The sequence below is a fragment of the Solanum verrucosum genome, unplaced genomic scaffold (assembly GCF_900185275.1).
Source record: "Solanum verrucosum unplaced genomic scaffold, falcon-dt-bn FXZP01000238.1, whole genome shotgun sequence".
NCBI classification, from domain to species: domain Eukaryota; kingdom Viridiplantae; phylum Streptophyta; class Magnoliopsida; order Solanales; family Solanaceae; genus Solanum; species Solanum verrucosum.
Genome location: NW_026020630.1, coordinates 2,238,916 through 2,252,959, shown reverse-complemented (window position 1 = coordinate 2,252,959; position 14,044 = coordinate 2,238,916). Strand labels below are relative to the sequence as shown.

General features: G+C 33.6%; 4 protein-coding genes and 1 pseudogene across 5 annotated transcripts in view; 1 reads left to right on the top strand and 4 right to left on the bottom strand.

The window, feature by feature from the left end:
- LOC125811868 (uncharacterized) overlaps positions 1 to 1,720 on the bottom strand; it is a 9,251-nt gene extending 7,531 nt beyond the window's left edge. The window contains exon 1 of the mRNA XM_049491416.1: positions 1,615 to 1,720. Within this exon, the coding sequence (XP_049347373.1) occupies positions 1,615 to 1,627 (13 nt within the window). The 5' untranslated portion in view covers positions 1,628 to 1,720. The remainder of the gene's footprint in view (positions 1 to 1,614) is intronic.
- Positions 1 to 12,463, bottom strand: part of LOC125811864 (vacuolar protein sorting-associated protein 2 homolog 1) — a 13,261-nt gene extending 798 nt beyond the window's left edge. The window contains exons 1-5 of one of the 2 annotated variants that reach the window (XM_049491411.1): positions 12,256 to 12,463; positions 9,838 to 9,968; positions 9,224 to 9,328; positions 8,276 to 8,536; positions 7,941 to 8,185 (exon numbers count right to left, since the gene is read on the bottom strand). In XM_049491411.1, coding sequence (XP_049347368.1) covers positions 8,048 to 8,185; positions 8,276 to 8,536; positions 9,224 to 9,328; positions 9,838 to 9,968; positions 12,256 to 12,292 — 672 coding nt within the window. In that variant the 5' untranslated portion in view covers positions 12,293 to 12,463 and the 3' untranslated portion in view covers positions 7,941 to 8,047. Of the gene's footprint in view, positions 1 to 7,940; positions 8,186 to 8,275; positions 8,537 to 9,223; positions 9,329 to 9,837; positions 9,969 to 12,255 lie in introns of those variants that run through there. The other variant, XM_049491412.1, reaches the window with a different exon arrangement.
- LOC125811870 (uncharacterized) lies at positions 1,210 to 1,658 on the bottom strand. Its single transcript, XM_049491419.1, has one exon. It carries the CDS (start codon positions 1,625 to 1,627, stop codon positions 1,271 to 1,273), a length of 357 nt encoding a protein of 118 aa, XP_049347376.1. The 5' UTR covers positions 1,628 to 1,658; the 3' UTR covers positions 1,210 to 1,270.
- On the bottom strand, positions 3,582 to 4,095 carry LOC125811867 (uncharacterized). Its single transcript, XM_049491415.1, has one exon. It carries the CDS (start codon positions 3,991 to 3,993, stop codon positions 3,631 to 3,633), a length of 363 nt encoding a protein of 120 aa, XP_049347372.1. The 5' UTR covers positions 3,994 to 4,095; the 3' UTR covers positions 3,582 to 3,630.
- On the top strand, positions 10,982 to 11,099 carry LOC125812006 (U2 spliceosomal RNA; annotated as a pseudogene).
- Positions 12,464 to 14,044: the final 1,581 nt, after the last annotated feature.

The following is a 14,044-nucleotide window of genomic DNA, read 5'->3' as shown; positions in this document are numbered from 1 at the left end:
GTCGATATGATCGTGACAATTAGAATTGAATTTTAAAGAAGTAACAAATATTAAGATTACATTTAAGAACTAATTGAAACAGAACCCTTCCTAAGAAAGGTTGCGTAATTAGTACTCATCTAATATTTGTAACAAATATTAGTTTTACATATGAGAACTTATTGAAATAGAACCCTTTCTAGACGGTGGCTGCGTAGATTAGTTACTCCACTAATATTTTGTAAATTGTAACTTCTAAGTTCTAAGTTGCAATTAGATTTTATTGAATAAATTTGAAGGCTTTATTCAAGTCTTTTTTTATATAAATCTTGCATTTTAATTTAATAAAAAATACTAAACTCCACTAATAAAATTGTAACTTCTAATATTTTAATTATTAAATCAAAACAAAAGACTACATCATATTTTCAAATTCTTTTAAAATACATTTGAAACTTCTCAAATTTGAAATTTGAAACTTGAAACTTGAAATTTGAAATTTTGAGAAGTTCAAATTTGTTTAAGCATTTTTATTAGCTAAAAATGTTATTGAAAATAAAATAAACTAAAAATGCTATTCAATAACATATAATTTCAATACAAATAAAATAAACATATAAAAAAAATAAAAATCTCACGTCCCGTCCCGTCCCGCCAAACTCGTCCCATCCCATATATATAGTGGGACGGGATGGGACAAATTTTTATCCCCTCAATCCCGGTCCCCCCCCCCCCCCCCCCCCCCGAATCCCGGTCAGGTCGTCCCTTGTCCCGTCCCATCCCCCAGTCCCCGTCCGCATCCCCTTGCCAGCCCTAGTGTAATTACATTTTAAATAATTTGATAGTGTAAAGATTTTCACACTAGTGTACATACACTAGACCCAAACTAAAATAAAGGCATTTGTGTATTTATGGAAAAATTAAAACTAAAATTTAAACACTACCAAGGAGTGTAGTAGGATGGACGAGATTCTCCACCCTCAACTATATACAATTCTTATGTTCAAGTATTATAAGTGGAGAAACATATGATATGGAGCACTTCTTTTAATGAGCCATACACATTGGCAAATCTAAATCAATCATATCGTAAACTATTTCACACGATCTTAAGAGAGACTAGTTTCACTGGAGCGTTATTACGAGCATTTACTATTTCGAATATCAGATGAATAAATCGAAAAAAAAGCTAGGGAATTAAATTGTCCATGTTAACATAAGACAAAACAATACTTGAAAACCAAACAATATCATATATATAGATACAATCAATTAAAGAAAAGGCACAAAATTAACCCCTCTTGACAGGATCAAAGTTGGAGACACCAATAATAGCACCAATAATAGCACCAAGCACAACTCCACCAGACACAATGCTAAGTAAGAAGTTCTTAAGTGATGGTGACAAACTCTCAGCAGCTTGTGCTACATCAGGTACAACCATTGATGCTGTGAGTACACCTGTTGTCAACCCTACCACTGCTTTTTCCTTAATTGAAGATGCCTTGATGACTACAAACTTTTTTGAGGTTGCAATTTGTTTTGAAGGCCTAATTGGCAATGGCTTGAAAAAACCTTCAACAATTGGTTGTTTCTTTTGGCTTTTGCAAGTTAGTGGCATTGCCATTGAAACTATTGAAGTAGTCATTTCTTTTGCCTTTTGCTCTCAAGAATTACAAAAACAAAAGTTGAAGAAGTATGGTATTGGTAATATGATGTGATTTTGTATAGAGATGATAAAGAGAGGATTTTTAATGAGAGGTGGAAAATTGAAATTTGGAGTTGGCATATTTTGCTTTGTCCTATGTGGCTGGTTCTTATTGGCTATTGGCTATGTGATGGATAAGGTTATCTTATTGTAAGGTTGACATAATTTTATGTTGAGAAAGCACCTATGGTACATCAAAGTTTGGGGACTCCAAAACTTCCTAGTTGAAGCATATGAGAATGAGGAAATATGAAACATTTATTTTTGTAATTTAATTATTTGAATGCATTTCTTAGTATTAAAATTATTTCAAAATTTAAACAATGGATGATTAATTTTTGTATAATTAAAACTATTTATTTTTCAATGTTTGAATATGTATAATTTATCTTTATTTAAAAATTAAAATTAATAGAAATACATTTTAAATATAATTAATTAAATATTATAATCACAAAATATTAGAAAAAAAATAATTTTCATGTAGTAAGGTGATATTGGTGGAGGAGGTAGATAGTGATGATTGTACAATAATGACTAGTTGGTGATTGACGGTGGTGGATGGCGTGCAGTAATAAGTGGTCATGGTTGGTGAAGGTTGTCGACAGTAATGATTGATGGTGGTATAGGTAAAGTCAAAGGTAATAATTGTCGAATGATGACTATCAGTAAAGAGTAATTAGTAGTAATGACCGATGATTCTGTCATTTGGTTGTGTGGCGGAAGCTAACAATGGTGGTTGTCAACAGAATTGTTGACCATGTGAGGGTCGATATACGCGATAGTTTGTAAATGTTGGTAATTATGATAGGATATTTGATCTCTATTTATAAATAACATTTTTGACTTGTTAAGACCAACTTACATTTTTTTAATTGAATTTGTGGATTTGACAGAGCCAAATTTCAAATATTTTTGCTTGAAGTTGTGACCTTGACAAGACTTCAGATATATAATAATTTTTTAAAGTTAACCTTAAACATTTTTTTGCTGAAGTTGTGGACTTTAGGCCAAACTTCGAACATTTTTTACTGAAGTTCAAATATATATATATAATAGCTAATCAAGGCCAACTTCAAAATTATTGGAATTGTGACCTTGGCAATGCCTAACTTCAGACATTTTGTGGTGAATGTGGCCTTGGTAATTAAAAACAACTTCAGAAGTTTTGTTTTCGTCTAAAGTTGTGGGCATGGCAAGACCAAACTTCAATTATTATTATCTGAAATTTAGCTTAAAAATATCATATTCAGATATTTTTATCTGAAGTTTGGCTTGACAATTTCAAAAATTTAACTTTGACATAGTGTTTCACTCATGGTACCTTTAATGCGTGAAGTTTGACTTTCACTAGGTGTTTCACTCATGATACCTTTATTTTACTTCACTCACTGTACAAAACATTTTTTTAAAACTAGGTACAACTTATTCCTTTTCACTCATAAATTTTATTATTTTTGTCTTATAATAGACACTAAATTTTGAACAAGAGGTATCATATGAACCCCCTTGCTTCAACATAGCTCCGCCACTGCTTTTAGTGTATGCACACTAATCCCAAATCAAAATTAAAGCATTCGCATATTTCTAGCAAAATTACAACCAAGGAATTACCATCGAGTAGTGTGATAAGATGTACGAGAATCACGTATATCTAGTAAAATTGACATACATATCTTAGGTTTGAGTTGTATAAATGAAAAAAAATCATGATATGATTCGCTTCTTTTAGTGAATACTAAACATTCCAAATGTGAATTAACTATATAGTAAACTCTTTCGCGCTATCTTAATAGAGCCTATTAAAAGCACTATGACGAGCCTTTACTATTTCGAAAACCAAGATGATTAAACCGAAAAATAAGCTAAAAGGAATTAAACATACACAAAATCATACTTGAAAACCAAACAATATCATTTATATAGAAAGAAAGCACACAAAATTAACCCCTCTTAACAGGATCAAAATTGGAGACACCAATAATAGCACCAATAATAGCACCAAGCACAACTCCACCAGACACAATGCTAAGCAAGAAGTTCTTGAGTGATGGTGACAAACCCTCAGCAGCTTGTGCTACATCAGGTACAACCATTGATGCTGTGAGTACACCTGTTGTCAACCCTACCACTGCCTTTTCCTTAATTGAAGTGGCCTTGATGACTACAAACTTTTTTGAAGTTGTAATTTGTTTTGAAGGTCTAATTGGCAATGGCTTGAAAAAAGCTTCAACAATTGGTTGCTTGTTTTGGGTTGTGTAAGTTAGTGGCATTGCCATTGAAACTATTGAAGAAGTAGAAGCCATTATTATTATTTTGCCTTAATTTTTCTTCTTTTGATGAGTTGTTCTATGTCTCTATATTCTTGTGTTGTTTGTTGAGATATGTAAGTTGTGCTTTTGAGAGCCATTAAGATATGAGAGGTGGAAAATGGGGCAATTGGTGTTGCACATCTCTTCTTTATGTCCTACGTGGGGATTCTTCACTTGTCTATGGTGGATAACCTTATCTCATTGCAATCCCTATCATAATTTGAAGTTTAGTAGTAGCAACAACAACAGAGGCGGAGCTAGAATTTAAAGTTTATGGATTCAAAATTTTAGCCCTTTTGTTACCTCCTCCTAAGAACTTCCACTTTTTTGCTCCCTTGATGACTGACTGACCACAATCTTGGGGTTGGAGGTGACAAGTGTTTACTATCTACGCAACTCTCTCTTGTTAATTCTAGTCATTTTAAGTTATTGAGTTCTAAATTAACAGTTTATACTTTATACATATTGAATAAATTTCTTATATCAAATACAGGATTTGAAACAAAGTTGCTAGGTTTGATTAAACTGTATATCGAAGACTAGCTAGCTATATCCATGTCCATTAGCGTAACGAAATTAGTACACTATCAGAGCACCCAAAAGATAGGTACAAGTAATTAAGCCTTCAAAAATGTGAAGTCTTTAATCTTGTAGATTGGTCCCTCGATTATTGATAAACTATTATTTTGGTTCAATTGAAGTGTACACGTGTAATCCATCTACCCCGTGAATCTTTACATTGAACTAAGGATCATAAGCTTCAACAATGAAATAAATACGAAAAAGGGGTCCAAAAAAATATCCCTAATGTATTAAAAATGACAACACAAAGTTGCCCTTCTTCCAATTATTAGGCACAAATTGTCCTTAAGTTAATTAAATCTCCACATATGTCATCTTATAATTACATTAAAAGGGTTAACATTTTAACCCCAAAAGTGAACCTCATAGAAATTCATACCCTTTTCAAGAGGGGTATGAATTGGAGATGTGGAAAATATATTGGTCGAAGCTTCTTTCAAGAAGTTTTCATTTCTTCAAGAACTTCATGGACAGTCAGACACTATCAATATCTGAGTGAGGAGTCGTAATTGATTGGAAAGTGGCTTTCTTTACTTTAGGAGCCACCGCCATCGTCATAAGCAATGGAGAACACTATTAAACGGCCACAAAAAGACCAAAAATGGATAAACATATTGAAATAGGAAGGGTGAATCTTAGTAACTCAGTTGACTGACTATCTAAACTTTCACCTTGCTAGTAAGGGTTCGATTCCTCACTTGTAACCTCTTTCCCTTCCCTGACTTCTAATTATTTTATTTCATTTTTTGAAAAGAAAGGTGAAATAGGAAGGGAGTATATTACATCAAGAGGGGACAGAAAAAACTATTATAATATTTACCTAAAGATACACAACCTACCAAAAGATAAGCTTCACAAAGTAAATTAAAATCAAATTATCCATCAAACTTCCTGTTAAAAATGACAAAATAGGAGCTATAAAATCGACTTTGCTTGAAAAGTGACAGCAAATTTAGATGTCAATTTATTTGTCTTCTTCATTTGATTTCATGTTTCATCACAGTTTATTTATTTAACCAGCCTACAATATTCCTTCTTTATACTCCTTTGATACCACGGCTTCATAATTAATAGTAGTTCATTATTTTTTTCCTCTATAAAAGTTAAAACATCAAACAGATAAAATCAAATTTCTTCCTTATAAGAATTTAAGTTATATACATTAATGGCATAAAAATATTTACACAATCATATGTACCTGTAAGGATGGTATGTAACCTATTATCACAAATTGAATTCCACAAAGTATAAGAAAATAATATTATTAATAATATTATCCATGTAAATAACACTCCCTCCAGGACAATACAAATATCTATGACTTGTTTTAGACGACAAGTACTAAAATTACGCAAGGAGTAACAGAATTTAACTTCCTATACTATCAGATCACTTGAAGATATAACTAAAGAACTGCCCAAAAGAAGTGGAACTACTAAGCTGATAAATTAGACAGGTTAAAATGCACATATAGTACTTTTTTTTCTACCTCTTATGTATATAAGTTAAATTCGTAGTAATATTATACTACTTTACTTGGTTATATATATCACTAGTTGGTGAATCAAATCTATCTCCTCATAATATTTGCTTCTCAAACAAAAAGCTTCAACTAATCAACCATGCCAGAAGCTCCTATGCCTTATATTCCTTCATATTCTCCTCCAAAACAATTGAACTTAACCAGTTTGTATTGCGCTCTTATCATTGTAGGAACAGCAGTTTTCCTGCTTGGTCTCTACAATTTCATTCACAATCGATGGTGTAACGAAAACAACCACACGAATCAGTCTCTTGAACAAAACACCATCCAGGTTCCTAATAACCTTAACGTGAACACAGTGTCCAGTTTCAGGTACAAGAAAGAAGGAGGAGGAAATCAACAGGAAAAGAACAGTGATTATGAGTGTGCTGTGTGTTTATCAGCTTTCGAAGAAGGGGAAGAAGTGAAGCAACTTCCAATATGCAAACATTCTTTTCATGCTTCATGCATTGATATGTGGCTTTATTCTCACTTGGATTGCCCTTTGTGTCGTTCTCCGGTGGAGCCACCAGTGCTTCACCGGAATAGTTTCACAAGGCAAGAGGGAAGTTCTCGAGACGGGTTGATAGTTCAAGGAAGTTCAGTTTAGTTTATTTTCTTTCATTTCATTTTGATATTTTTTTCATAAAGGTATTTTCTTTCATTCCATTTTTGTGTTATGGTAGTTTCTGTTTCTACGAAATATTGGTTTTGCATGAAGACGTTCATTGATGAGGAGATCCCAGTGGGTGTGGTAATAGAGAAAGATGATAGTTGCACCCAAGTCCAGTGTTGTGAAAAGCAATCGTCATTCGCCTCGTCGCCAATGGCGAGAGGCAAGGCAAGACGACCCTTCATCACCTATTAGTTTAGTGGCAAGGCAATCTTCAAAGGCGAAAAAGGCGCCGCCTTTTGTATTTTGTTAGTTAAAAAAAAAAAAGGACCAATTTAGGATTTTAAAAGTTAAAAGGTAATTGTAGAATTTGCTTTCCAAATTTGAACCGTCTAACTCTTAGACTGTGACTCCGACTCCAACCGATCGACTCGACTAGACTTCTCTGGCGAATCCAAAGTCCAACCAATACGTATTTCTTCTTCTTTACTTCTTCAGATTTCTTCTTCATTTGTTTCTTTTTCTTTATTCTTCTGCAGACTTCAGAGTAACTTCCACCTCTCTTTCTTTCCTCACTTCTTTGACTTTTGCCCTATTTTTTTCTCATTCAAGTTCTAAACTTTTAGTATGTACTATCTACTTCCAGTTTTTGAATTGAATTTGCTAATATTTATTGCTATTGAGATTTTGTTTATTTATCTATGCAATTTAATATTTGAATTTTTTGGTATTAATTGACGATGCACGTTAAAAAGGTGAGTGCCTTGCCACTCGCCTCGCGGTGGGCAGACCCTTGTCGCCTTTCATCATCCAAAACACTGCACCCAATGTGACTTAATGGTCAATGAAGTGGATTGAAAATGATGAGGTCTCAAGTTCAAATTCCCAAAGACAAAAACTTAAAGTGAGTCCTTTCAATATATCCCATCATTGGTGGATAGAGTTATTAATTCCTATGCTAGTGGGAGATATCACTTAGCCGATGGAATTAGTCTCTCTTTTTTTTACTACATGTGAAATTAGTCAAGATGTGTGTAAATTGGCCCAGCCCGAACACCAGGGTTATAGAAAAAGAAGAAAAAGATGATAGTTACAGGAAAATGCTTGTGTTCTATGATGTGAAAAAATGATTACCTGTAACAAGTTGTGGCAGATTTGATTGTTTGGAATATAATACAATGACTGTTACCTTCTCAAAAAGTAAAAATAAATAGAAAGCATAGGTATGTTTTGCAAATTGCAATGACATACACAATGCCTGATCATGAATTCCAGAATTTTCACAAATATTACAAGACCATATAAAGTTTCCAATTCATTCTACAAACAATTTACATTTTCCTCAAATTGTCTAACCTTGCTTGCAGATCACTGTCTATCCCACCATCGTCATTGTCAGTTGCCTCAGCTTGTGCAACCTTGCCTTTCGCTGCTGGAGCAGCCACCGCAGAAGAAGGAGCATTGACAAGCTGCCATTAATTCAAGGACCATAAGTAAATAGAGCATTGCAAACATATCATATACATCCAAATAGGTGTAACTAAAGAGTGGTAAAATACCTCATTGTTGATATTAATTCCAATCTCATCAAGGACCTGGCTCACCAACTCTTCAGTTTCTTCTTCTTCCTCATCCCCTTCCAAAGCATCATCAATGGCATCTCCCATCACCTCACTCACCATTTCCATCTTTTCATTTTGCATCTCAAATTCTTGCATTATTCTCTGCAATGCTGGCAAATTCATCTGCCTGTTCATCTGTCCCATTGCCTTTGTAACGCCTTTCATTGCTTCACCCATTGCTTGTGTTGATTTCAAAGTCTGATACCAATGATAATATTTGGGTATTTGGGAAAGAAAAGAAGAGTTAGGAAACAATTGATTTTTCAAGACAACCAAATATATGCAATTGAAAATCAACCATGTTAGGAACTCTTAATCAATCATTCACACAGCATAAATATTTTTGTCAACCAGTTTGCATATGCCTAAACAGTTTGAATGTGTGGAGAATAAATCATTATCAGGACATGTTAGTAGTTCCCTTGCAGCACCAAAAACAGAAGTGGATCCAGGACTTAACCTTTATGTGTTCAATCCTTTAAGATTCTTAGGATTGAACACATTGTATTTTTAAAATTATGAGTTCATACCTACTATTTATTGCAATTATAAAGTACTTTTGCACAAAAATTTATGCTCTACGTCGAAAATAATGAGTTCAGATGAACCCAGTGCCGCCATTTGTCTCCGCAACTGATGGAGAAGCTTTCCCAATTTTCCATTAACTGGTGACGGGTACTTACTGTTAAGATTGCAGAGTTTACTCCAGAGGAGGGAAGGAATAAATCAAGGATACTGTTTTGCAAATATTAAGCTTTGTAAACAACAGTCAAACGTATTTTATTCTCAATAAAGCTAACACTTCTCAAAAGCAAAACAGTAGCAGTAGCAACAACAGCAAGAAAACCTAACGACAATGTCAATGATAATGATGTCCATAACTACCTGAATTCTGAGGGAGACACCTTGAAGTTGGGACTTAAGCTTGTAAAATTTTTCAACCTGATGCCTTGTTCTGATAAGATCTTTCGCCATCACCTTCACAGCGCCCTAGAATCAAAAGAACTTCAAATCACAAATGGGCTTAAGTATTGTTGTTAATCCTATATATTTCCTTGCACTATCTATAGAATGATACATTACTGAATTCAAGAAACAAAAGTGACGAAGTAGCCAGTGCCTTTTTCCAAGACCCGATGCACTTGCACTAACTGCATAATAGATTTTCTGTTCAACTAATTGAACCAAAGTAAAGCTTAACTAGAAAACACAAGAGCTGGTGCTTTTTGGGCTCAACTCTGTGCAATGTTTGATTAACATTAACTACAGTACAGGCCTTCTTCAGCACTTTGTTACGTACAGCTAATTTTTAGTAATAGTTCAAGCAACTAGAATTTTAATAACAGAAGTGCATGATAGGCTCCACCATCATAAAATAACCTACCTCTTAAAATATCACAGCATGTGTGCCATTGATTTGAAAAAGTAAAGAGGCAAATAAAAAAGATGTAAAAAGTACTCTTTACTAAGTCGGGTTTAGATCCAGACAGAAGACATACCATCTGTCCTTGCTTTGCACTTTTCTTTATCTCTGCAATTAGTTTCTTTTCTTGTGTTTGTAAGCCCTGTCTCTCCCTTTCTATTTCTCGGATAGATTTATCAAGCATACGCTTGTTTTCACGCAGGAGTTCTGCAAATGAAAATAAAACATTAGAAACCAATGCAAGGAAATCCTTCAGAAAGGACAAACAACAATCACATCCCATCAAATTCCAAGGGAACAACATAGAACAGTATCATGCACTGATTTATATAAGAAACAACAAAATGGGGAAATTAGCAAGTAAAATTCATAAAACTGAGAATTAGCAAGAAAAGTTGTATTCTAGGGATTTCAAAACTAGTTCTCTATAAAAGAAAAGTGACATATTAAATTTAACAAATATATACGAAAATAAACGATGTGGGGAATCCCACATTGATGTACTATTATTACCGCATGCAAAGACTTTGAAAAATTTAGGAGAGGTGCATAGATAAATTTAAATTTCACAAAGAGAATTAAAAGTTCCCAAATCGCTCCTAAACAGATTGAGTTAATGGTAGTTTTTCCAACAACAATGAACTTCCCACTCGCAGTGTAATAAAATTTTGAGAAGTAATGGATAGAGATAAGGTCTAAGAGATACAAATACCCTGGTAACGTTTCCAGCATCAAAAAAATCGGAAATCAAATTCCTCCATAACCCCAAGTCCCAAAAAAACAACAAGACTTTGTATAGACTTGCAGAAAACAAGTGAGGCATAATAACAATAGGTTCAGACAAGGATGGGGAAAACAAAATATTTGTAATTTGTAAAGATAACATTTGGGATCTAAAATCACTCAAGGTAAGAAAATTATGGAGCTTGCTCTGATAAGTAAGCAGGTAAACCAGGCACAAAAATAACGCCGAGTATTAAGGCATTTCATTAGTAGGAGGTGCCTTCCAAAAAAAAAAGGCAGCACGAGCACACACACATACACAGACAGAACATGCAATAGAAAAGCACCTGCACTTATCTGTATCAAGTTGGTATTTCTTTTCTTTTTTTGGGTGTCAACGTAGTCTACCATGTGCAGTTGAACAAGACCAAGACCAACACAAAATTGCCATTTAAGTGTTTAAGGTTTAGCAGTAAAAAGTATAAACCAGAAGTTTTAAGCCTTCTTGGCCTTTTGGCTAAGATCAAGTGTAGTATATGTCATTGTCAGTTTAGTATGAGATATATGGGACAACACGCACGATGTCCACTCAATTTTTTACAGAAAGAAACTTCCAACATTAAATTTGAGTAAGAAAATGCTCACAATCAGCAAAATAAAAAACTCCAACCATTATACAATCTAGACAATGGAATACGCATAACCAGGAATCATTTGGAGCACAATAATGTCTTCCTCAAATACCATCTGAAGAATGCCAAACCTTAAAAAGACAGGACATTAAGGTGGCCAGATGGCCAGACCCAACCTCTTGCCATCACTCTAGCAAAATTTAAACTTAAAACATTCTAAATAAGAAACTTCATCATCCAAAGTCCACCTATGCATCATTTGTTTTTCATCTAAACTCACTAAACAAAAGCATCAAAACCGGATAACTAAAACTCACATCAAATGGAGATTTTACAAAATTATGAAACAACGGTGCAAGTCAAAATTATCGATTTTACCATACTTCCCAACAATTCGAGGTTATCATGTGCCAATTCACATAGATCACAGAAACACATCACGAAACAGGAAATTTTCAAAAAGCAATAACTTTATTGAATAAATAAAAACAGGACACTAAGGCAACCACAGCCAAACTTTTGCCATCACTAGCAAAATTTAAACTTCAAACATTCTAAGTAAAAAGAAAAAATCATTATCCTAAGTCCACTTATGCATCATTTTCTTTCCCTAAGCTCACTAAACAAAAAGCATCAAAACCAGCTATACCTAATTTCTCATCAAATATAAGATTCAGCAATTAAGATCCAGCAGTTTAAAGTCACACTTATCAATTTTACCATACTTCCCAACAATTCCAGGTGATCACATCTCAATTCACAAAGGTTGCCACAGCCAAACTTTTGCCATCACTCCAGCAAAATTAAACATTTAAACACTCTAAATTTTTAAAAAATCATTATCCTAAATCCACTTATGCATCATTTCCTTTCCCTAAACTCACTAAACAAAAGCATCAAAACCTCATATACCTAATTTCTCATCAAATAAGAGAATCTACAATTACAAGCCAACGGTTTAAAGTCAAAACTTATCAATTTCACCATATGTTCCAACAATTCGATGTGATCACATCTCAAATTCACATAGATCGCGAAAACAGGAATTTTTCATACCGCAATAAATTCATCGAAATAACAGTAAACAAAACATCAATTCGATCGATATCAAACATAAATTTTCTGATAAGAAACCGAACCTGCCGGAGTTTTTCTCTTGCCGAATAGGAAACTCATCGTGATTGATCGATCGGCGATTGAATATTTCCTCTTCTTCTGAAAAACCGGTATAGTATTTCGGATTTATTGACGGAAGAAAAAGGGGAAAGTGTGGGGTTTTTGGGTTAAAGAATAGTCTTTTATGTACTACGCGGCAATAGTGGTTACTGAATCCATTCTACAACACGGCGAAGTTAGTGCGCGAATCCCAAAACGAAGTTTCCGGTCAGAGATGGGCTTTGTCTAATGGGCCGTGTATTGGACTCCAACTTTGCAATGGACGGGCTCAGGCCCATTGTGAACTTCACAATATTCGATTTTGAATATAATTTCATGGATTATGGACCCCCCTATCGCGTAGTTTAAATACATATATATATTTTACGACCGTTCGTTTAATTTCATGTTATATGAGTGTTGGTAAGTGAAGAACTTTCATGTCTAGAAAAATGTGAGTGGTGGAGATGAGGATGTTGTTGTGGATGTGTGAGCGTATAAACGAGATAAGATTAGGAATGAAAATATTCGTGATTAGGCGGGAGTGGCTCTCGTGGGTGTTATGATGTGGGATCCAAATGAGACTGAGATAGTTTGGACATGTGTGAATAAGAGATTTGCAAATGCCTTGTTTTAGGTGTGAGAGGTTGACCGTACTGGTTGTGATGAGGGGTATAGGTAGTAGGTCTAAGGAGTATTGGAATGGGGTGATTAAACAAGATATGACGCAATTTCAGCTTATTAAGGTCATTCCATGACAAAAGGTTGTAGAGGTCAGAGATTATAGTAGAAAGTTAGTAGAAAGTTAGACGTAATTTGTTCTCTTACTTAGTAGATAGTTACACTCTATTTGAATGATTATTAGGTATTGTTTCATAATATATCGCATTATTTCATATTATATTATATTATATTATATTATACTATTCTATATTATTTAAACGAATATAATACTTTAATAGATTGTATTATTCTCTATCGTTACATATAATGTTTAAAAAGGAAGGAAGTACATAAACAAAAGGATGGAGAAAAAAAAATACCCACTACTTTGCAAATTTGGTAAACCGACAAAACATAGGGCATTTTGGATAATTATTTTGTCGTTTTCTTTGCCGTCGTTTTGTGTCCAAAAGCCGCCAAAACCCACCGGGTTAAAGTCGCCCCAAACGCGCCACGTGTCTTCCTAGAATATGATTCTTCCGCGTGGTGACAACCCAACTTTACTACACTTTTTTATTATTATTATTCGAAATTAAATTTGTGTCGCATAAAATTCATTTAAGAGAAAAATATTTTCTAGTTTTTTAAAGTTCATACATAGTCAAATCTATAATCTCATGATGTTTCATATTTATATTAAAATTTAATTGATTTAAATTTGCTATCGTGTAAGATTAATTATTTAAGAAAAAAATGTTTTTTAATATATGTCTTGTTTGGATGGTTGTTATCAGGGGCAGCTCAAACTCATTGGTGGCCTAAGGCCAAAATTAAACTAGAAGCCTTAAAAAAAAAAATTAAAATGTTTGTATTTTAATTTTATTTTTTTTAACTTTTTGAGATGCAAAGTTGTTAATAATTTTTGTGTAGTCAATCTCTTCTAATAATTATTTTTCAATCGATAATATAGCCAAACCACTTCTAAAATTTATCAAGAGCACTTTTTTGAGATTTTATCAAGTTATCGACTTTTCTTTTTCATTTAAGTTTTGAATGACCGGATTCATATATTTTCTAGTTGACATATTAAAATCTAACAAATATTTTAAA